Source organism: Mesocricetus auratus, unplaced genomic scaffold (genome assembly GCF_017639785.1).
Source record: "Mesocricetus auratus isolate SY011 unplaced genomic scaffold, BCM_Maur_2.0 Super-Scaffold_100029, whole genome shotgun sequence".
In the NCBI taxonomy this organism is placed as follows: domain Eukaryota; kingdom Metazoa; phylum Chordata; class Mammalia; order Rodentia; family Cricetidae; genus Mesocricetus; species Mesocricetus auratus.
This window is the reverse complement of record NW_024429210.1, coordinates 1,456,035-1,480,544: the sequence shown is the minus strand read 5'-3', so window position 1 is coordinate 1,480,544 and position 24,510 is coordinate 1,456,035. Positions and strand designations below refer to the sequence as shown.

The window sequence follows — 24,510 nt, the reverse complement described above, 5'->3', positions numbered from 1 at the left end:
ACTTTTTACCTCTTGCAGAAAAAAAAAAGGACACAGAGCTGCAGTTCTCCCAAAGCCCGAGTATAATTGTTATACAACATGTTAAAAGCAAAGAAGCCCTTTCCCAATCAACAAGACTCCAGCCTGGCTCAAATTCTCTGAAACTCAATCATATGTACCCTCTCCCCTATAGTCGTCTGACTCCTACCAAGAGAAAAGGAGTTCACACAAAATCATAAAACTACCCAACTGAGATTCAGGACAGAACAAAGCCCGCCTGAAAAACCTCAAAACTAATGTTTTCTAATTTTACTTCTATGGTCCTCATTTGAGTTTCTCCTGGTGGGGGAGGAGGGTGGGTGCCAGGACAAAGAAAGCATATAATGACATTAAAAATGACACAGCTTTGGAATGAAAGCTTTTTAATATTCCTTGTGGATTGGCCATACATATTGGTGCTCCAAACCCTAGTCCTAAATCAATACAAAATCACAATGTACACCCACACAGGAGAAAGCAGAAAGAAGACAAGAGCACAGTGAGCCGGGCAGCAAGTTGTCCACTGTGAGCATCTGGCAATACCAGGAGATATTCTGATTCTTATGACTAGGGAAGAGAGGATGCTATTGGTTAGCTAGTGAGTTAACATCAGAATATAGAAAAAAATTACACCATTTGCTGGCAGCAGTCACACACACAAAAAAATGAGAACAAAATATGGACAGTGTCACTAGACACCTCGGTGTTACAGCTAAGCCAGGCAATAATAAATTCATTCCGCATACAATGTTCCTAGTCAAGGCCCCTTAGTAGTTTACTATTAAATATGAACAGACAGACAATATTTAAAATACAACTAAAACAAATGTCAAACCTGGAGATAAAAAAAATCAAATAAAAACAAAACTCAGAAAAATAGAGAAAATAAAGGGAGCCACAAGAAAAAAAAATGTCTGTGCCTAACCAAGTGGTCCATGCCTACAGCCTCAACTCTCAGGAGGTGAACTAGGCTGTCCCAAGTGTGAGGCCAGCCTGGGCTACAAAGCAAGTGTTGGAGGTTGGCATGAACTATATAGCAAAACCCTGTCTCAAAAAGGCAGGATGGATGGAGGGAGAGAGGGACAAGAGGAGGAGAAGGGAATAAGATACACTTTAAAGGGGAGAAAATGGATTTTAACCATGGAACAAGGGTAGGAAATTTAGAAAACAAGAAAATTCACAATTTTATAGAAGAAATAGCAATCCCACTAACATTTAGAAAGATATGGTGTGAACAAGTTTGAAGAACTGTAGCAAAGTAAGATCAATGTGAAATCCCTAGTAGGAAGTTCAGACTAATACTAAACTCCATAAATGTAACACTGGAATCATTTTTTAAAGCCTTCAAGTTTTTGTTTTTTGGGGGGTTTTGTTTGTTTGTTTGTTTGTTTGTTCAAGTCAGGGTTTCTCTGTATAGCTTTGGAGCCTCTCCTGGCACTCCCTCTGTAGACCAGGCTGACCTGGAACTCACAGAGATCCACCTGCCTCTGCCTCCCAAGTGCTGGGATTAAAGGAGTGCACCACCAACACCTGGCACCTTCAAGTTTTTAAATTATTTCAAAAGTATAAATCTCTAGTCATTCATGCTAATACTCAAATATATGGCCAAAATGTACTTGCCTATATTATTTTTTCATAACTAAAATACTTCTTTCTCAAAAGTAGAAGCTAGGGGACCCTTTGCTACCCCCCCAAAAGGAATTAAGACAAAAAGCAGACTATATAGAAACCAAAATTTAAAAAAAATTCAACACAGAAATGTTCTAGATTAGGGAAAAAACAGAATTGGCAAGTTATCTAACAAACTTGTCTTTGTAGACAACAGCACTGTGACATTACAGGGAGATATAACACACCCATAACACATCATACAGCACACCACAGAGACACACATAACACATCACATGACACACCACAGACACACCCATAATACAACATATAGCACACCACACAGACACACACAACACATAACACAACATACCACAGACACACCCATAATACATCATACAGCACACCACATAGACACACACAACACATCATACAACATACAGACACAGACGCATAAAGTCAATTACTAACTTGAAGAGTCTAATGACTGGCCTTTATCAAATTTTCTCCATAGGGTTCAGGAAAAGAGGTAAAAAGACTATAACAGCCAAGGGGATGGAAAGCACCAAGAAAACAGTGTCTTTCAGACATAACAGGACTGATGCACATATAAACTCAGGCACTGGCAGCAATTACAGGGGTCTGCACAGGGGTCAAGTCAGATGGGGTCCCAGCACTGGGAAGGAAAGTAGACACAAGCTCCTAACCCTAACCCAGAAGCTATCTCCCACTGACAACTGCTTGCCAAAGAAAATTTAGTTTTCTCCAAAGAAATTTCACTGGGGATATTAACCACTTAAGGATAGGTCCCATGCCGTGCAGTAAATGACCAACACAGAATGAACTCAATGGTATTTTTATAGATGTCTACTCTCAAATTGCTTCTTGGGGATATTTTTTGCCTTACTGAGCTTTCGCTTACATATTACAGTGTTTTTATGAATTTTGCTTTTGTGTGTGCATGCATTCTGTGTTTCTTGTGTTCCTGTTGTTATTCTCCAATTGCTTTGTTTGTTTTCTAAAAAGAAAGAAAAAGAAAGGGAGTGAAGTTGAGTGGGCACAGAGGTAGGAAGGATCTGGGAGGAGCTAGGAGAGAGGAAGCTGTGATCAGAATATATTGTACGAAAAATAATTTTCCAATAAAATATATTTTTAAAAGTGTTTACAACTTGACTCATCAGCAAAAAAAATTACTTAACAATATATAAACTAACACTGCCTAAAGAAAATGTGTAAATCCATAAAGAAACAATTAATATACAAGTGTCAAAAGCTGAAAAACAGCCATATCAACTTATTATATGCACCAAAGACAAGCTTAAAACTTGAATTTCACCATTTCCGGTGACCTTGGTTAAAAGAAAGAGAGTTTAAGGAACTATCATGATTTTTTTTTAAAGATTTTGGTAAAAGACTTAAAGGTAGCCAGTCTACCTGACAACTAAGGTACACAGCAGTAAGAGATGGCTTTACCTGCACCCTCCTCTGGCCTCCACGTAAGCATGCATAAGTATACACAGCATGCACATTTGGGTCCCTGCTTATCAAGAAAGGGCTTATATGAGCATTTTGGCCAAAACCTCTACTTTCGTATTTCTACCCCAACAGCTGCATCTGATCTCAAAGCAGGAGTGAGATGGGCAGCAGTTAGTGTTCACTACATTACAGAATTACAGAAAATGAACAATCTCCCAGAAGATTCAAGAGTGATGAAAGCAAGTACACTGAAAATACATATTCAGGGCCTAGAGACATGGCTCAGAGATTAAGAGTACTGGCTGCTCTTCCAGAGGACCCAGGTTCCATTCCCAGTACTACAACCATCTCCAAAGCCAGTGCAGGGGAACTGACGCCCTCTTAGTGCACTAGGCATGCATGTGTTGCACGGGCATATGTGCAGACAAAATGCCCATATGGAAAGAAAAGGTTCACATGTACCTCAAACCTAACAACATAAAAGCTAAAATATCAAAATGTACTATTTATGTATATACATATAGTTAAAACTACATAATGGTATAATAATTGAATAACCTTAACATGTACCCAAACACCTATCAATTCATTTAATATTGCCACTTCTGTAAGATAGTCTGTATCCCAAAAGATAATTTGTACTCTATCACACAATAACACAGAGGTTAAAACCTAAGCCCATCATCAAATCATTATCCTATCTTCTAGGAAGCAAAATATCCCAATGTTTTATGAATTCATATTACTCCAAAGTTTTATCATTATAAACTACATTGATTATAGAATGTTATTTACTTTTAAATGTCAACTTGCCATAACTTAGAATCCCCTGGGAAGAGTTTCAATTGACTGCTTTTACCAGGTTGGTCTGTAGAAATGTCTGTGATGGACTGTCTTAAATGCCAATTAATGCAGGAAGACTCACACTGAATATTCACGGCACCATTTCATGGGCTGGGTCCTGAACTGCGGGGAGTGAAGAAAGGTGGCTGAGAAGAAGCAAGCTGGACTGGTGCACTTCCCTCGGCTCTTGACTGTGGAGACTATGTGAGCGGCTCTTGACTGCGGAGATGGTGTGAGCAGAGGTCTCTAGCTCCTGCTGCCATGACATTCCTGAAGTAATGAGTACAACCTGGACTCATAAGCTGAATAAATCACTGCTCACTTCATCTATTGTTTGTCAGGATGGTTCATCTCAGCAGTGTAAGACAAAAAAGAACGTGCCTATGCACTAGTCCTTACCAGTGTCTACAGAGTGGCCAACTAAGAGCTAAAGAGTTGCTTATTTGGTTTTTAAATAAAGCCATTTCTAATGCCATACACTTTTACAGTGCTTCTACTTTTTCATTTATACTATAGAGCTTACAGGATAAAATTAATTTATCCATAGACATATTCCTGTACTATTTTGAATGAAGTGGTTAGACTATCTTCAAGGAAATCATAGCAAAAAAACAAGACTTGCAACACGAATTGTCAATGTTCCTGTCATATCCTCGAATATCCTACAGACATTAAAAATTCATTCATTTCTTATGTACTTGCTATATCGTTGCATGTCCTAGAAAAATATTAACAAAACACACTTGATTAAGGTAGTGGTAATTGCTTATTCTAGCATTTTCTTTTCCATCAGGGTAGGTATTTTTCTTCCTTATTTAATAAAATTATACCAATTAATATCCTCAGTATGGACTGGAGAGATGGCTCAGTGGTTAAGAACATTTGCTGCTCTTCCAGAAGACCTAAATTCACTTCAAAGCACCCACAGCAGGCAGCTATGCAACTGTTAAAGGAGAAAGGTTTTAAGGATTCACTTGTAGGTAAATCTTACCTACAGAAAAATAGGGGGAAACTACTTGGTCTAACAGGAAGGGAAAAATGTATACATAATAATCTGAATACAAAAAATTCCTCTTCTAATTCTTACAGCATTAAAGTGACTGAAAGGTCATCAAACACTAATTTTCTTAATTGTTTGCTGATCTCTTTTTATGGAAGCTCTAAAACATTAAGGGAAATGACAGTCAAAACTCAATCAACTATTAATTCCATACCATAATAGGAAAAGCAGCAAGAAAGTCAGAAGTAACCTAATCACAGGGTTTCTCTAACTCTCCAGTCACCACTCTTCTGCAGGCAAGTAAAGAGAATTCAATTGTAAAAGGATCTAAGAAGAACTTAGGGCAACAAAGGCACACACCACAGTTCTGGCAGGTCCTGTTGAGCCCTGATGGGGAGGTGAGATTTCCTGAAGCCCTTGTTATGCCTGAATTAAATAATGCAGAGACAATATAGTGTCAATGATAAAGCAAAATGCCTAACTGCAACAGCAAACTCTTTTTCTTGCTAACAAAGTATTCTCATGATCTAGAAGTGAAATATCAAAGGAAATAAAACCTACATAAAATTACACTGACGTATTTGCTGCCCAGCCTTAGCAACATTTCAAGACTCAACAGTCATAAAAGCACTAAAAATTAGCTGGGTGGTAGTGGCAAAAGCCTGTAATCCCAGGAGGCAGAGGCAGGAAGATCTGTCAGTTCGAAGCTAGCCTGGTCTACAAAGCAAGTTCCAAGACAGACAGAGCTACACAGAAAAACCTCATCTTGAAACCCCCCAATGAACCACCCCACTCAAAGAAAAAGAAAAGAAGATACCAATATCTATTCCACTTAAAGATACAAAAGGGACAAAATGATAAATAATCATATATGAAAATAATGGACAAAATGCCACTTCATTTAAGTTCCATTGAACAATCAAATTCTTGCTTATTATGTTCTGTAGACTAAATCATATTCATTGGATGCAGGGAATCATGAAAAATTTGACCACAATAAAAGGTTTCTGAATGTGCGATGACCAAATATTAGTTCAAATTTAAATGTGTAATGAATCTGAGCTGTTTCTGGAAGCACTCGAACATGATAAATCATATAACTTCCCTGAAACCTCGCTTCTAAACACACAGCATTGCACTTACCATAAAACTAGCTAAAACAACCAAAACTGGCTCAAACAATGTAGCTCAGTGATGGGAGAGTCCTGTGTATATGTCAATAAACCACTGTTGGCCAACAGGGAAGCAAGATAGGTGGGACCAGGAGTCTAGGAGGATTCTGGGAAATGTAGTGAAGATGCTAGTCGCCATGTGACTCCTAGGAGGAATGGACACAGCAGGAGTGGGTCCTAGCAAAGATAAGTTCTTGTAAAATATATATGAGTAATTATGGGTTGATATTCAAGTCAGACCTAGCAGATAAAAAACCAAGCAAATAGCCAACAGCTTCATAATTAATATAGTGTCTTGTGTGTTATTTGGGGACTGCAACTACCCTGGATGAAGTAACAGACTCTGGAGATCCTCCATGGAGGGCCTCCTCCCCCCCCCCGGGATCGGAGTGGAGATTGGGTGGGAGACTGGGGGGCCTGGTGGGGAGGGTGGGGAAGGTGGTGAGGGAGAGGGAGCTGGGATTGACATGTGAAGCAAGCTTGTTTCTAACCTAAATAAAAAAAAAGGAAGAAAATAAAAAGAAACCCCCCAAAAAGGAATATCCTTTCAAAGGCTTTGTTTTAAAAAGAGAAAGTTAAATGAACTCTGATTTGTGATAACTTCTGAAATGGCCCTAAATATACTTCTGACATTTTGTACTATGTATTCATGCAAAACAGCATTCTCAACACTGAATGTACAGAAAAATACTAACTCTGAAAAAATACTGAAGATGCTCTACATCATGTAGTATTAAATATCTAGCCAACTATTAATAACACAAATTCACCTTAATAACACAAAAATCTGCCTTCATCTTAATAAACAGTAAAATTTTATTTATATAAAAGAATTGTTTTTAAACTTTATTTACTATTTATTATCAATAAATATTTTAATTGTATACCTATTTTATGTAATGATATAATAGAGGTTGTGTAAAAATTTCTCAGGCTTTTGAGAAAGGTTGCAAATGGAATGAAAAAAAAAAAAACCTGCTAGGGACTGGAGAGATGGCTCAATGGATAAATTGGAGGGATCCCTTGAAGCCCACATAAAAGTACATAGCAGCTAACTGAATTCCTGTGGCATTCACTCCTACAGTCCCACGTTGGGCGCCAGATTGAATTGTAGATGGTTGTGAGCCACCATGTGGTTGCTGGGAATTGAACTCAGGACCTCTGGAAGAGCAGTCAGTGCTCTTAACCTCTGAGCCATCTCTCCAGCCCCCGTTGGGCGGGTAGCTTTGTGGCATTCACTCCTACAAATTCTAGCACTCAGAAGGTAGACACGGGATTCCCAAGGCAAAATAACTGGCATTGGTGGATCAAGATTCAACAAGAGACCCTGTTTCATAAACAGAATGGGAGACTAATCAAGGAAGATAGCCCAATCTCAACCTCAGGCCTCCACATATAGGCAAACACATATACATGAACACATGCAGAGACAGTAATTTACATTTACACTGTATATAAGGATTCAAGCATTACGCTGGCCTGCCCCTGTCACCTGGCACAATGCACTCAGGCAGTACCCTGGTCAGCCCAGGGTTCCATGGCTTCAGTAGTCTGTGCGCAGGTGCAAAGGACCCCTTTAAAAGAAAGATCCTGCCCACTTATGCTCTCTTTTCACTCTCCCTTTCCTGCTGTTCCCCTGGGGCAGACAGGACTTTTCCTATCTCCTCTTCCCTTCTGTCCTCTCTCTGTCTCCGTGTCTCTTTACCTCTTTTGCCTTTCCTTCCCCCTTCCCTCCCCTTTCTAATAAAACCTCTCACTAAGCTCTGTCTGCCTGGCATGTTTGTCCCTCTACCTCAGTCACCCTTGCCTGCCATGGAATCGACAAGGTTCCCCTCAAGTTTTATCGTAACACTATACATTATACACCCTCAAAAAAGAGACCCTGCTATAAACAATTTTAAATACCAGAGTTACAAGAAAGAAAGGGAAAATGCCATCTTTTGAGATAGATCTAACTATGCAACCCAGACTGGCCTGGACCTCACTATGTAGACCAGGCTGGCCTCAAACTCCAGACCCACTTGCCTCTGCCTCCTCCATGCTGCGATTAAAGACGTGTGCCACCATGCCCGGCTAAAACCCTTTTCGTGAAAGTTACATTGCAATGAGGAAAAAGAAACCAAGACATCAAATAAACAAATGCACAGCATGCTAAGTGGTGGTCAGTGCCACCCAGAAAATAAACCGGAGTTCCCTTTACTTTAGAGTATGTCTTGCCTATATATTTTATTTCCAAGTTAATTTTACAAATATAACTCTTAAACTATACTCAACTGAAGTCATTTTTTGCGTGTCAAAATTATAGCAGCAAATAAGTAAGCTCTTTAAAAAGTTAAGAGTTTCAGGGACAGAGAGAAGGCTTGGTGGAGAAAGTTCTTGCAGCGTGACAAGCTGAGTTCAGTTCCTAGAACCCACATAAGGAGGAAGAACTAACTTCACACTTGTCCGCTCATCTCCACACACATGGTCACGCAGAGACACATACACACAAACACTGTTTTTAAAGTTAGAATTTTTCTGGGTAGGTGGTGCATGCATGTACCCCAGGAGGCAGAGGCTAGGATCTCTGACTTTAAGGCCAGTCTGATATCTAGATCAGTGAGGCCAAGACACAGAAAGACTCTGTGTAAAAAAAGAAAAACCTATTCAGCTCGTAGTCCCTGATTATGCAAACCATAGGTCCCTTCCCCTTATAGAATGAAAAGCTGCTTAGAGGAAAGTGGGGGAGAAAAGAAAGGATTCCCATATGGGAAGGGATCCTTAAGAAAAGCATTTTTAAGAGACGTTATAACCTTCCAAGAAGAACACTAACATGCAATTTAAGGTAGTAATGAGATCATCTGTACCCAATATACTGACAGACTGCAAGTCACAGAAATCCAAACAGCTCTGCTTTATCATCCAACTCTCAGAAATAACACTGATCAGACCGTATGGGAACAGATACTAAACAGTAAAACTGCGCAAACATCTAAGCTGTAATATTACCATTTACAAAAGGAATAAAACAACCACAAAAGCACCATTTCTACTAGATAATTCTAATATAATTTACAGCAAAGGTAAATAATTTATATGCTAAGAAAAACTGCCAGTTCCATACTCAGTGACAAGTTTCATAGCTTCTTTACAAGCTTGTCCTTCTTTTTAATCCTCCTCCCCCTGCCATCACCTTCCCCCCAGCCGTCCAGTCCCGCATCGACTCCTCCCAACAGGTAAGGGCTCCCATGGGGAGTCAACAAAGTCTGACACATTAAGTTGGATGAGGACCAAGCCCCTCCCTGCTGCGTTAAGTCTGAGCATGGCATCCCCCTCATAGGGAATGGGCTCTAACAGGCTAAGGCTAGTTCTTGCACCAGGGGTAGATCATGGTCCTACTGTCAGGGGCCCCTCGGATAGACCAAGATTCACAACTGTCTCCTTCATATGGAGGGCCTAGTTTGGTCCCATGGAACAAGCCTGTCCTTCTAAACCTACTGAGCTCTTTGACTCTTACTTGATAACCAATTAAAGTCATTACTATTCAGTTGTGTAAGAAAACAGTGTCAGCAGTTAAAGGAGAATCCTAGCATTGGAATAAACAAAACATATTCTGAAACATTGGTCCTCCTACCAATGTATTCCTCAAGGCAAAATCAGATCAATGTTTTACAAATTCTTCCAACGAAGTATGCATGGCTGTCTGGTAGATGGGGGAAAGTTGGAAGCCGGCTTAAGATACCAACAGAACAAACTAAAGTGGCAATGAAGCCTAACAAGTCTGGAAGTGAGTCTGTACACAGCAGTATCAAACAATCACTAAGTTCCATGAGCACAAATCCACCCAAACAAGGGCTTAGCCATAGTTTTATATTGTCTGAGAAGCTTCATGTATTAGGTTGTACAAATTTAGGGATTAAAATTTATTCTTTTAAAAGTAGAACTTATTTTGAAACAAATTGTGGTTTAGTATTTAATCCTCTTTATATTCTAATATGTACATTTAGACTAACAGTTCATGGGTTTTCTAAATCCAAAAATTTCCAATCAATCATTTATGGCAACTCAACACATTTAAAAATCTTAAAGAACCCAATAACAAAAAGCTTACCAAAAAGTTAAGTTCAGTTTTTGAACAGAAAAATCTGAGTGAATTGTGTGTTTGTATGTGGACAAAAATTTTACTGTCACTTCTAGTAATGAAATTAATGAACAACCAACAACGACAACAAATCAAATGATTACACAATGAGCCTAGCTTCTTGTGTAAGGTAAAGGATTCAGACAGTCCTCTTTGGGCTGTTCCATAATCACGTCATGGATATTAATGGTGGTAATAGCAACACATATTATTTCTCTAAGTGTCCTCTAAAGTGTTCATAACACTGTCCTTAATTACGTCATTACTAGACAGAAATACTGTAAGAGAACTAGTGTAGGGAAGAAAAGTTGACAAAGACAACATAATGACCATATTTAAACTAATGTTCAAAATAATGAAACTGATATTACATACCTAATAACACAATGTATGAGTTAGTGTGAGGAAAAAACTCATATAAAAATCAAATCATTAAGGAATTATGCTTATTTCTTTCATCTGGTCATCTTAAATAGGAAAGAAGATACTTAAAATCACTGTACTTTACGCCGGAAGGACAAAAAGGAAAATGTACTGCCTCCAAGCACTTTTTTCTACTAAGAGGATGAAGAAACTTGTACAGCTACCTCTGTGAAACAGCTACATCTATAGGCAGCCATGATAAAGTATGCTTTTCTGCTTTTACCCCATCAGAGCTTAGAACCAAAGTCAATGTTTTACACCTAACCACTGAGCTAACTCCCCAACACCAGGCCCAAATTCCTAATCATGGAAAAAATGAAACTGTTTTCCAAGTCTTTTATCCTTTAGAAAAAGAGTATAAATCTGAAAAAAAAAGTATTTCTTTTCAAAAAGATAAGAATACATATTTATTTGTAAACTCCACAAGCTTTTGAGTTCTTTGGCATTTATTTAAATGTTGTCATCAACTCATGTGATTTACTCTAAAATGAAATTAAAGGGCAAATTACAGTGAAATTTATTATTTTCTTTTCAATTTGAAATAGCTGGTAAGATTTTTCAAAGATATTTTAATAGAGTTTCTTTCCCCTTTAAAGTTTTATATTTTGTTCTATAATACATATACATTGCCAGGGGCAGCTGGCACACACTATTAATTCGGAACTTGGAAGGCAGAGGCAGGAGGATCTCTGAGGTTAGCCTGGTCTACAGTAAAGTTCCTGGACAGTCAGGTCTGTCCTAGAAATGCAAAAAGAAAGTGACTATTTTAACAGCCAAGAACATTCCTAGAATGTTGAGAGTATTTTAGACCCAATGAATGCAGGTGCACTCCGAACCCTCTGAGCACTCAACCACTCAATGTCAATGGCTACGAGGACTTCTCCATCAGTTTACAATGCCTGCTTCAGCATGGAAGTCACATGGAATACTGCTACACAACCTAACTTTCAATAACCTTAAAAGGAAAGCCTAAATTTTTAATACAGCTTCCAGGTATATTTTAAATCAAGATTTTCTTACTAACTCTTGTTTCTACACTAACTTTTAACTGCTGAAGCTAGCTTCTGTGGGTTTCTTCCAGTTCTAACACCAGGAGTTCCTAAATAAATATGAAGTTTCTAAGTCTTAGCAAGTGACACTGTTCATCTGGTATGGCAGAATGCTGACATTAAAGTCAGTTCTTTTTCCTATCCTTTGGGGGCTACCAGAGACTCATTTTCTAATATGCAGTAATTCCTCTAAAACCCAGCCCCCAGGACTGCGCACACAGCTCAGGCAATGAGCACTACATGCACAAGGCCGTGGGGGCTGAGTCACTCGAATCAAGACACTTCATTTTTTTCACATATATTTTTTAAATCCAATAATATCGATGAGAGAATGGAAGAAATGATGAACTGGTGAGAAGAAATGCTACTTAAAAATGCTTGGATATTTTTCAGATGATTAAAAACAAAAAATCTACAGATAAACAATGTTATTCAGAAGACATTCCAAGAAAAAGAAAAAAAGATCTTACATCCCTCTTTTCCCCAGGTCTTATTAAACACAAATTAACCTCAGCCTCACCATCTTAAAAAAGGCCAGTACCTGGTGAAAAACAGACAGGTGTGATGACGCAGTTTGTAATCCTAGCTCCTGGGAAGCATGTACTGTCAAATCAACTGGGTTCAATGGTCAGCCAGCCTAACCTACTTAGTGAACTGAGGCCAAGGGAAGACCCTAACTCAAAGTCAAAGAAAGGGGTTGCATGCACTCATGCACGCACACACAGAAACGGGAATCTACATCTCGGTACTGTCTCCCAACGAAAGCGGTAAGACTGAGAACTGGAACAAAATAAATGAACACATGTGAATGGGCACAGCGGTTATGCCCATATCCCACCTCTCAGGAGACAGACACAGGAGGTTACTCTGAGTCCTGATCTTTATAGGGAGGCCCCTGCCAGCCAGGGCTACATAGTGAGTCTGTCTCAAAAACAAAATGAAATAAATAAAAGTATGCACCTACATGTAGATGTACAAATGAACTTTTTTAGTTATTGGTAATGACTTGCCTGCAGCTCATCTTGTTAATGTTATGGCTAGCTAGCAAGGTTAAATGTGGGAAAAAAACAGCATAAACAGAACATGAAATACAGTAAAATAGAAAATCTAGAACCTTAAGCTCTCCATCTTTATACAAAGCAGCAGTTTCCTAATGAAAAAACTATTACCAATTAAATGTCTAGACAACAACATGAAGGTAATACAACAGAACAAATGCAGAATTACAGAAATCTGCATAAAGTTACTTCCATCAGGTGGAGAAAACAGAAAGTATGATAATACAACTGGAAATCTTACAAAGCATTATCAATATTCACCTCACTGATTCCATAATTAACACATAATTAGGGACTAGGAGTCAAGGAGGACTCTGGGAAATGTAGTCAAGAGTAGGGAGTCGCCATGTAATCCCGGGAAGAGAGGACACATGAGGCTGTGTCCTCGGTAAGATAAGACCTTATAAAAATGTCTGTTAGTAATTATGGGTTAATAATTAAGTCAGAGCTAGCCATTAAGAAACCATAGCAAATGGACAACAGCTTCATAATATATATATTGTCTCGTGTGTTATTTGGTGGCTGAAAAGCGATGGGACACAGGCAGCTGGCAGGAAAGAGTGTTAAGGCTGAGATTAAACATAATTGTTTAAAATACATGCAAAGATATGCTTTTATTATGTAAAGATATAATAAAAGATAGTCATTTACTAAAAACAATACCAGAAATAAAATCAAAATTGTAACTATTCTGAGCAAAGGCAAAAGCACTATTTTCTATTGCCTTCACCCAGATAGAATGTTAATCAAAAAGCCATACAAAATAGAAAACAGTATTTTGCGACAATGCAAAATGAAAAATTCATGGATTCAAAAATTTTTAAAACAAATATATGCATTTTCTTTAATATCTTCAGGGAGGAATTTACCGTTTTGTGCCCATTCTGGCAGGCTACATGCAGTGCTGTCTGCCCCATCGCATCCTCAACATCCACATCACTGACATGTTGTACAAGGTCATGGAGTAGCTCTGTCCTCCCATTCACAGCCAGCCAGTGAATCTGTGAAGTCATCTCATTATTAGCATTTGTGCAACAGTGTTTCCTTAAAAGTCAGTATATAAACAATGCTACTTCTCTGCTGAATACAATATTCAAAAAAGATACTATAACAGTTTTTTCCTGCTTTTAAATGAGAAAAACAAAACAAATGCATCAAGATGTTACCAAGAATTGAAGGACTCAAAACAGTAGATCACCAAATACTTTGTTTCTCTGATGACACTGGCCTCTAAACACAGCTGTTGCTGGAGAAAACAGTATCCTTTCTTTCCCAGAAGCAAATGGACATTCAAATAAAACATACTTCCTGTAGTTATAAACAGAAAATATAGCCTACACTAATAATAAAATATGTAATAATACCTTTAAAAAGAACTATAAAATACTTACACCACTGAAAGAGAATGTTAAATTTCCAATTAGGAAAAATAGAGGAAGCTGGGGAACAAACCTGTTACCGAAGCACTGGTAGGTAGGGGCAGGAAGATCAGGAATTCAAAACCAGCCTTAGCCATGTAGTAAACTGAGGCTAGCCCAATTTACAAGGAACCCAGTAACAGGAACACACCTTCAATAGCAGCACTGGCAAAGTGAAGGCAGATTTGTCTGAGATCCAGGCCAGCCTGGTCTACACAGTAATTTCCAGGACAGCTAGGGCTATACAGAAACCCTGTTTCAAAAAAGGAAAGAAATCCTGTCTCAAAAAGGACTATTCCAGTTTGCTTTTCTGTAGCTGTAATAAAACACTGACCTAAACCAACTTGCAAGGGAAGGATTTATTTGGCTCACAGTTCCATATCACTGAAGGAAGTTAAGACAGGAACCCAAGCAGAAACCTGGAGGCAGGAACTCAAGCACAGAGCATGGAGGAACACTGCTTACTGACCTGCTTCCCTTGCCGGGCTCTTCCACTTTTCTTACAGTCCAGGTCTACCTGCCCAGGGACAGTACTATCCACAGTGGGCTGGGTCTTCCACATCAATCCCTAATCAAGAAGATGCTAGACTTCATCTGTCCACAAAGAAATACAGGCAAAGGAGGAAAGCAGGAGGAAGCAGTGGTAGTCTTCCTCACGGAAGGGCACAGCAACAGGTAGTCCAATGCCAAACAGTCAGTCCTAAAAACATGCACACAAGTAACATCCTACTGACTGAAGAGGCATGTGTGTGTGTGTGTGTGTGTGTGTGTGTGTGTGTGTGTGTGTGTGTGTGCAGGCAGGCTACAGGTAATGCTGTCTGTGCTGCTTACTTGTCAACTTGATGCAAATCACAAATCACCTGACAAGATGGACCCTCAATTCAGGATCTGCCTCCATCAGACTGGACTGTGAGGATGTCAGGAGGCATTCTGTTTCTTATTTTTAATCTAAATTTTAAAAATGATGTGTATATGAGTATAGTGTTTACAGAGGCCACAGACATTGGATCTCTCCGGAGTGGCCTTATGTGGGTGGCACACATATATGCATGCAATAGCAATTAGTGAAAACAGAGGCCACGAATTAAAAGGGGAACAGAGAAGGATATATGGCAGGATTTGGAAGGAGGAGACGGAGGGGGAGGGCAGTATTGGAGTTGGAGCAAGGGCTTGGTAGTGAAGAGTGTGTACTAGTCTTACAGAGGACCCAAAGTTGGTTCCCATTGCCCACATGGGGCCACTCCAGAGAGATCCAGTGTCTCCAGATTCTGTAGACACTGCCCTCATACGTACACATCAGGTTTTTTTTTTATTTTAATCCTTAAAATAAAAGAACGCCTCCTCTAACACGCCCACAGTCCAGTCTGATGGAGGCAAATCCTTAAGTGAGGGTCCTGCTTGCCAGGTGACTTTGATTTGTGGGTGTCAAGTTGACAAAAACTAAGCAGCACAAAAACCAACATCATGGTGCATTGTTAAACTCCTGTTCAGCACATACAGGCTCCAAGTTCAATCCTCAGAACTAAAACTTGGAGTGGGGGGGCCGACAATTTCAGACTAGATATTACACACAGTTTTCACTTGACTTTTTTTTTCATTACAAATATTAAGGTATACTTCCATGTCTTTAAAGTGCAGACTGATTACATATCTTTCAGCTTTAACACACCCCCACTGAAATAACAGCAAAAGAGCAGTTTTGAAGGAACCTGCCCATCAAGATAAGAGAGAAACAGAAGTTCCGTAAGCTATATTCTAAATGCAAGATCACCTTATGAGTAGATGCTATTATACTGCTAATATATACAAATTGGGATTTTTTTCACAGGAATTGCTGATTCCTGTTCATGACTGGTTCCACTCTATACTAAACCACTAACACTTCAAGTCTCACGGAAGCTTTCTCTTATGCCACACGTTAAAAAAAAAATGTAATAAAAGCTAGGTATGGTAGGACACCTTTGAAATCCCAACATATGGGAGTTGAGCCATACCTTCTGCTATGTCTTCAAAGAAGTTCCGCAGTAATCACATTACTTTATCTCTACTTCAAAAATAAATACTATTCAAATGAATTGTAATTATTTGATTAAAATTTTGTGATTTTTAACAATCCCTTCAGCAGTATCTAATACCATTTCCCAGTATATAAACCAAAAGTATACTAACTTATTTTTGCATCAAAAATGATTAACAGCAAAACAGATTTTAAAAACTACTGTTTTAATTACAATAAAACAAACCTGAAAGGATATGGATTAATAGTGTTTATCAGAGTACCAGGTATATATAGTGAACTCTATTCTCTTTGTTACCTAAAGGCATATGGAAAATAACTCTTGTATAATGAACTGGTAAAATACCTGGGTTTGTTTTTTTTTTTTTTTTTTTTTGCTTTATATTTGATTTCTTGAGACATAGTTTCTCTATGTAATCCTGGCTATCCTGGACCTCACTATGTAGACAAGACTGGTCTCACACTTGAACTCACAGAGCTGTAACTGCCTCTGCCTCCCAAGTGCTGGGATTAAAGGCATGCGCCACCATGCCCAGTACAGCTGGTAATACACACAGAAAAACTCCCTTAAAAGTCACTGACAGGAACTACAGGAATAAGGCTTGAAAATAAATGAAAGCTATAAATATAGAGAAGAAATGAACATAGTGAATATTACTTTTCTTAGTAAACTCATTGCGTACCTCACAAGCACTTTACAGAAGTAACCTGCAGAAACACTTGTACTATAATTTGCTTAGCAGCACATTCACCATTATTTTCTAGAGTATTTTTTAAAACTTCAGATAAAATTGATAGTACATACTGCTGTAAGGCCTTCATTATTACAAATGTTGACATCTGCACTGTATTCCAGTAATTTACTCATGCATTTCTTCTGTCTGAAAAGAAAAAAAAAACAGTAACAGATAACTAAGATGAAAAATGTACAAATGACAACTATTTGACTGAAATACTACATAGAAACAGTATCAGATTATAACTATCAATATCAGATATCTCTATCGACAGTTTCAAACTACAGATTCAATATGTAAATAAACACTATTTTGAAATAAAATAGAAAACTACCCAAATAACAGAGTAAAGAAACAACATAATTCGTTTTTTATTTCATTGAAACAAATTTATCATCCAAACTTCTGAGGAATTTCTACTCTTGACTAAATAAATCAAATTACTAGAAATTTCAAGCTTTGGCTAACTAAGTGGAGTAACAATCTTCATTTGAAATTTAAGAAGAAATACAATGGACACCACAAAATACCACATTGTTGTATCCCTACATTCTTGATTGCAAAATGTTTAAAATACTAAGACAAATTATAAACACAAGATCAGGCTGGGAATATAACATGATGGTAAAGCATTTGTTTAGCATGTTTGAGACCCTGGATTTGATACCCAGTAAGATTAAAAAACATAATCAAGAGTATTGGTAAAATGTCCCCCTCTCTACCTACATTTTAAAAAAATTATTACATATCTAAATAAAATTTATCATCTTAACCATTTTTATTTGCTTGATGGATTGACTGATTCTTCGAGACAGGATCTCAATACACAGCCCTGGCTGAATGGACTGCAGTTCACCATGTAGACCAGGACGGCCTCAGACTCAGAGATCTGCATGCCTCTGCCTCCCAAGTACTAAGGCAAAAGGCACGCCCAGTTCATCTTAACCATTTTTAAGTGTACAGATCTATACGGTATTTTAATTATCATGTCTTCTAAGGTTGAAAAATATTCTGTTATCTGTATATACTAAATTTTCCTCATCCATTCATCAACTGATAGGCACTTGGCTACTTCCATATCTTAAAATTATACACAATGTTGACATTCATACAATAACAAAACTTTCTGGCGCTTGCTTTTGATTATTTTGAGTATTTTGGATGTAAAAGGGCTAGACCACACAGAAATTCTACTGTGAAATGTGAGGCACTATCACATTGCTCTTCACAGCAGCTTTACCACCTTACATTGCCACCACATGGGCTGCAATTTCTCCACAGCCTGCCATGTCTTCTTTCATGGTTGTGTTCTTTGACAGCTGGTACTTCATTAGTTCTTCATTTCCTAACTAGTGATGTAACATGAATTCTAATTGGTATTAATAATAAAAACCCAGAGACAGATATTGGGGTTAAAGCTGAAGATCAGAGAAGCAAAGCGGCCAGCCACTAGAGAGCTCTCACCTTTACCAATGCTCAGATCGACAGGGCGATCCTGTCCTCAGACTGCATCTCCAGACTGCACTGCTCCTCAGACTGCACTGAGCTCCTGTCTCCTCCTGCCTTATATTCCTCTCTAGTGCTGGGATTAAAGGCGTGGGATCCCAAGTGCTGACATCACCATTGTGTGAGCTCTGTTTCTCTTTTAGCTCAGGGTCACCTTGAATTAACAGATATCTACCTCTCAAGTGTTAGGATGAAAGTGTGTACCACCACTGCCTGGCATCCATAGATGACTAGTGTGACTAGCTTTGTACTCTGATCTTCACTCAAGCTTTATTTGTTAGATCATAAACAAAATATCAGTACATGCTAATGCTAAGCATCTTCTCATGTACTCAATGATCGTTGTGTGTCCTTGATCTTTGTGTGTCCTTGAAGGTGTCTATTTAACTAACTACGCACTTCATTTTGCTCTCAAAACTCCCCGTAACTTTATCCATTCCTAGTTACTATCTAATATTTATATCTTCAACTCACCCCCACTAATGACTGCTCAAGATTCCTGTGAACATGATGGAACCACATGCTTTCTAAAGATTCATTCTACTGCTATCCTTCACACGGCACTCTACTTAGGAGACAGAGAAACACAGGTAACTGATAGATATTCAGTACTGAATTTAGAAGCTATGCTATAACCTGTAACATCAAGTTATTTACAATCTAATTGACTAAGTCATAATATAGCATGTATGTATTGCTTGATATATATAGCAGTATACCAAACATATGCAGTACATAACATATATTTACTCAACTAGTTCAAATACTTTTTTGTGTCATGGATTATATAATTGTTCAATCAAGTTAGTGCCAAACGTAGCCAGTTACATATAAATTCTTAATAAAAGTTTACCAATTGATTATAAACCTTCAACCTGAGTATAAATAGCTTGCATAGCAAAACAACTACTTTTTTTGTTTTGATTTCTGCCTCTTGAAACAAGGCTAAAATTCATTTAAAAATCTGCATTTCTATTTCTGCAAAGAAATAGAAAATAAAACTGAATAAATGTTGAAGTTTGCATTTATTCTCACAATTTCTATCTAAACATTGTTTGTAAAGATCTTAGAAATTCATAATAAACACAATCATAAGAAACGCATCTGACAGCTCTAAGTGACTAATACCCAACCCCAATTGACACATATGCAAAACCCTGTATCTCAGACTCAGGGAAACTCACACAACTGGGATAGAAGGACTACATAAGCCAAAAAAACAGAGTATTTTCTATGTGATAGTGTCTTCAGTATATAACAAGGAAGCTACATCTATGACCAACAACAATTAAACAAGACCAGCATAGTGCCAATACCAATTGACATGACAATGTAGATGGGAAATTCCAGTCTCACCTCAGATGAGGAGCTAACAGGTGGTCAATGCCTGCAAAGAGACAGAGCCAATCTCCTAAAGAGATGAGTGTTCAGCACTGAACAACCATGCATACAGCAAAGCAAAATGAACTCAGTTAACCTGAGGTTGCTCACAAAACTTCCTTATAGCCTGATCCAATCCTAGTTAGTATTATGCACATGTATGTATATACATGTAATAACAATGATTAAAAGATCATGAACTTGGTAAGCGGACAGGAGAGGAGTTGGATGGGAAAGAGGAGGGGTGGGCATGATAAAGATACAGTACTCAAGTACAAAATTCTCAAAATAATAAAATTGTTGTGGGATAATCTTTTTGAATACTGGGAATATGTGTCTCTACCAAGACACCTTTTGATTGGTTTAATAAAGAGCTGAACAGCCAATAGGTAGGTAGGAGAAGATAGGAGGGACATCAAAGTAAAAATAGGAGCTCTGGAAAGGAATGAAGAGGGAGACATGGAGGAAATCCGATATACCCTACATTCAGGAGAGGTGAGGAGTCACATAGCAGAAGGTAGATTAACATAAATGGATTAATTCAAGTTATGAGGGCAAGCTGAGAACAAGCCTAAGCTAAGGACAAAGTTAATAAGTTTCTGTGTCATTATTTGGGAGCTGGCGATCCAAAGAAAGTCCAACCACAATTACTATTTTTTTTAAATGCTGTTCCAAATGTATGCTTGTGACTATGTTCATCCAGATGGAGTTCTAAAACCTATCCAGACTCCAATGTAGACTGCTGGCATAGCTCCAAAATAAGCAGTCGGGTGGAAACAGGTCAGGGAAAGAGCATTTAAGGTGGGCTTGTTGAAGCAAAGTAACAATGAGTAATGTGCCCCCTTCTAAAACCAAATTGCAGAAGGTACAGGACAAGACAGAAGGAAAACATATCCTACCTTTCTTATTTAATAACCACTATCACTACTTTCCACAGTCTCTGTCAAAACAACCCAACAACTGAGCAGTTCTTTTGCTAAAATTTACAGTTAAAATACTAATGCTAGTTTTGCTCTTTATGAACTCATAATTTACCCTTCCAATGTTTTTAAAATCATGTTTCAAATCTGACCAATCTGTAACCTACAGATAAATGATTATTTCAAAGTCTTTCCTTTTAATTTTTCATATAATCGTGAGTAAGCCTGGATCTCCCACTTAAAGAGACAACTATTTTCCAGCACAGATAATAAATTAAGGAAGCTTATAGTGACCTAAGTGACACATAGCCCTATAAAAAGATTAATGGGACTTATATTAGAAAGCTGTTGGGCATGATGGCTCTCACCTACAATCCTACTACTTAAGAGCCTAATTCAGGAGAATTGATGAAAATTTGAACCAGCTTGAGCTACAAAGATCTTGTATTTAAAAGGAGAGGGGCAATACAAGACAGCACTAATGGTGACAGAAGAAATACAAACACTAAAGCAGACTAACAGACATATACTATGCATCTCACATCGACAGTTGAGGAGGCAAAAGAAAACTGAACCAGCCAAGAAGACAAAATTCTTACATTCATTATACTTCAATATGGACAAATATGATTTCATAATACAATTATAGTAAAAAGCTATCTCTGAAACTACTGTTCCAGAAGTATTGAATACTCGGTGGTTTACCAAACACTCAGTAAGCACTTCCATACTGAGCAAGGCAGATATTCAATGAGCAATAAAAGTTAAGGTATTTAAGTATTGAAAAGTATTGAACATCACACGTATTCTTGGTAGACATAAGGAAGGCATCCAAAGTAGAGAATAAGTCGTCCGCAACTTTTCATCTTGCTGACTGCTAAGTGAATTATGCATTATCTGCCCTACTTCTGAACCTTCAAAATGTTAACTTTTTTCAATTACTGCTAACAAGAATGATCAAAAGTTCTTTGTATGTTCTACTTACAAGGCTTTTACTTCATAAGAGCTGTACCTGAATATTCTTTCTAGAAGACCAAGACCATTCTGTCTTTGAGTTTGACACCTATTCCACGATCTTCACACACTGTGTGTCTGAGAGAACGTTTTCATCCCTCTTGTGTGCCAAGCTATCCTTTCCTTTGTAGTTGTTCAGAAACGCTATAAGATATGTAGCCATTCAAGAAAGATCTCTGCCATTATCCTACCAATATAATTAATGTATCTAAAAGGTAATGAATAATTTTATGACTTTGGATATGACATACTGCAACATATCTAATATACAAATAAGTTGGTCCTTTGTTATCTATCCAAAAGGTAAACAATAAAATTGGCTTATTCATGATGTGGGGCATATCAAATACACTTTAGATCAACTACTATACCTTTCCCCTACCCAAACTAGATTTAACTATGGTTCGTATTGTCTTGGTTCAATATATACACGTATATGAAAAAATTCGGCCTCAAGTTGATAAGATAGACAATTTTATCTCCATAGCCATTTCATATTTGTAGCTACTTCAATTATATAAAATTCCTGACCAGAACAGAAAACAAAAATATCTGTAAGATTAAAGATATACAACAAGTATACTGACAGAGAAAATTTACAACGTTTGAAAAAGATTTATAAATTTAAATTCATCAAGGCCTAGATCAAAGACTGCTTGTTTTCATTTTAAATTTTATTTCCATCATTTTGATACCATTTCTTATTCCGACAGAATTTTAATAAGCAAATAAATACCAGTGTGTTCTAGTTCACTTTCTACTGCTTTGTTAAAATGCTGACCAATTTGGGGATGACAGGGTTATTTTGGATGACATACCTCAGTCACAATCAACCAGTGAGGAAGTCCAAGCAGTAACTCAAGGCAACAACTGAAACAGACCATGGGGGGACGCTACTCATACAACTCAGGATCACCTGCCCTTCCCTGGCACTACCCACGGTGGGGTAGTTCCTCCCACAACAATCATTAATCAAGAAAATGCCCTGGAGCCTTCCCTACAAGCCAGTATGTTTGAAGCATTTTCTCCACTGAAGTTCTCTTCTTTCCAAATGACTCTACCTGTGTCAAGTTGACAAAGAACTAACCAGCACATGGGATAAAGGCAAAGAGATGTAACACCTGAAATAACAGGCCCAAAAAGACAAGAAAACACCATAAAAGGCATAGTAAGGCATAAAATAGCACACAATAGCAATGATATAAATCAATAATGACCAGAATTATCAAGAAGAAGCCAACAATGTACCTAATATACCATCTTTAGGTTTTCACATTTGGAAATACTAGTACTGTGTGAGTTTTATTATCTCCTTTTAACGCTTTTACTTAGGAAACTTTTTCACGGCTGTGATGGCTAACTTCAGCTGTCAAACTCTACTTGGTCTAGAATCCTGTGGAAGATCTTCAGCACTCTGACTAAAATCACGATTCCTGCCTATGGATGTGATGTGATCAGCCCCTCCAGCTGCACCTTCACTCCCACACCAGGAGAAACTAAAACCCTCAGCAAAGTAAGCCCTTTCTCCCTTAGCTGCTTTTGTCATAGCACTTTATTAGGGCAGCAAGAAGAGCAACTAAGATGACAGAGAAATGAGAAACGAGGTGAGGATAAAGATCAGTGGTTGGACATATAGCTACTACACTGTCAGTAAATAACAGAATAAAGAATAGCTTTAGTATTAAGAGTTACCCTTCACTAGAAAGATTACTCTTATATAACTCACTCTCCAACAACTATAAATTGTGTAATATATTAATAATTAAAATCCACTAATAAAATTAACTAAATCGTTTTAGAAATAGGCCAAGGAAAGTGGAAAGATTAACGAGAAAAACACAAAGTGGATTGTCCTTTTATCAAGTAATAACAACCCTCCATTTACAAGATTTATCTTGTTATCATTTACAAATTTAATATTTCTAAAGAGAAAAAGTAAGCATACGTCCTTAAAAGAAGAATGAAATCCTTGAATACTTTAGTCAGGACTGTTGGCGTGAAGAATGAAGAATGAAGTTTACCCGTTTCTAGCAGCCAGATGAAGGGGTGTACAGCCTGAAATGTCTTGATAGTTGGGATTTGCTCCTTTCTTCAATAGAAGAACCAGGCATTCCACAGATCCACAGCTAAAACAATATTAAAAAGCAGATACATTCAACAAACAGCCATTCTAGACAAAAATTTAAAAACAAAATCTATCAAAATCATTATTTTTAAGGTCCCAGTTTATCTCCTACTTAACTCATAACAAAAATTAATTATCCTCTGCCTTCAAGATGTTACATTCTACTATGAAGTTCAAATAATGCAAAAACACAATTAGTTTCTAAAAGAAACTATACAATATTGTTGACTTTCTGGGAGCTAGTTAATCATGAACAATTAGATTCAAGACTGCCACCTCAGTCCTGAAAGCAAGACAGATCCTGGTCAGTCAGTGCCAGGATGTGGATAAAAACAATACTCCGATCCTGGTAAGAATAGAAGAGCTGAGCAACAGGCCTATCCCTTCCAGTGGTAAGGGAAAGCAATCGCTGGTGACTGCACATGCTATACATCTAGACAATCCCTATGCCTCACCTAAAACAAGCTAGATCACATGAGCATGAGGCATGAGTTCCACATCACAGCTCACAATTTACAAAGGGGGTACACAGCACACCAAGGGTGAACAAGGCTGCCAACTCCCTTTTTTCCCCATAGCTTGTATCTGTCAAGACAGATTCAAGGCTTACATTCTTGCTCTAGACC

At 37.9% G+C, this 24,510-nt stretch overlaps 1 protein-coding gene across 2 annotated transcripts in view; it reads right to left on the bottom strand.

The window, feature by feature from the left end:
• Hace1 (HECT domain and ankyrin repeat containing E3 ubiquitin protein ligase 1) overlaps positions 1-24,510 on the bottom strand; it is an 85,485-nt gene that overhangs the window by 56,055 nt on the left and 4,920 nt on the right. The window contains exons 4-7 of one of the 2 annotated variants that reach the window (XM_013113604.3): positions 23,781-23,885; positions 17,008-17,083; positions 14,655-14,753; positions 13,637-13,768 (exon numbers count right to left, since the gene is read on the bottom strand). In XM_013113604.3, coding sequence (XP_012969058.1) covers positions 13,637-13,768; positions 14,655-14,753; positions 17,008-17,083; positions 23,781-23,885 — 412 coding nt within the window. The remainder of the gene's footprint in view (positions 1-13,636; positions 13,769-14,654; positions 14,754-17,007; positions 17,084-23,780; positions 23,886-24,510) is intronic. The other variant, XM_005070411.4, reaches the window with a different exon arrangement.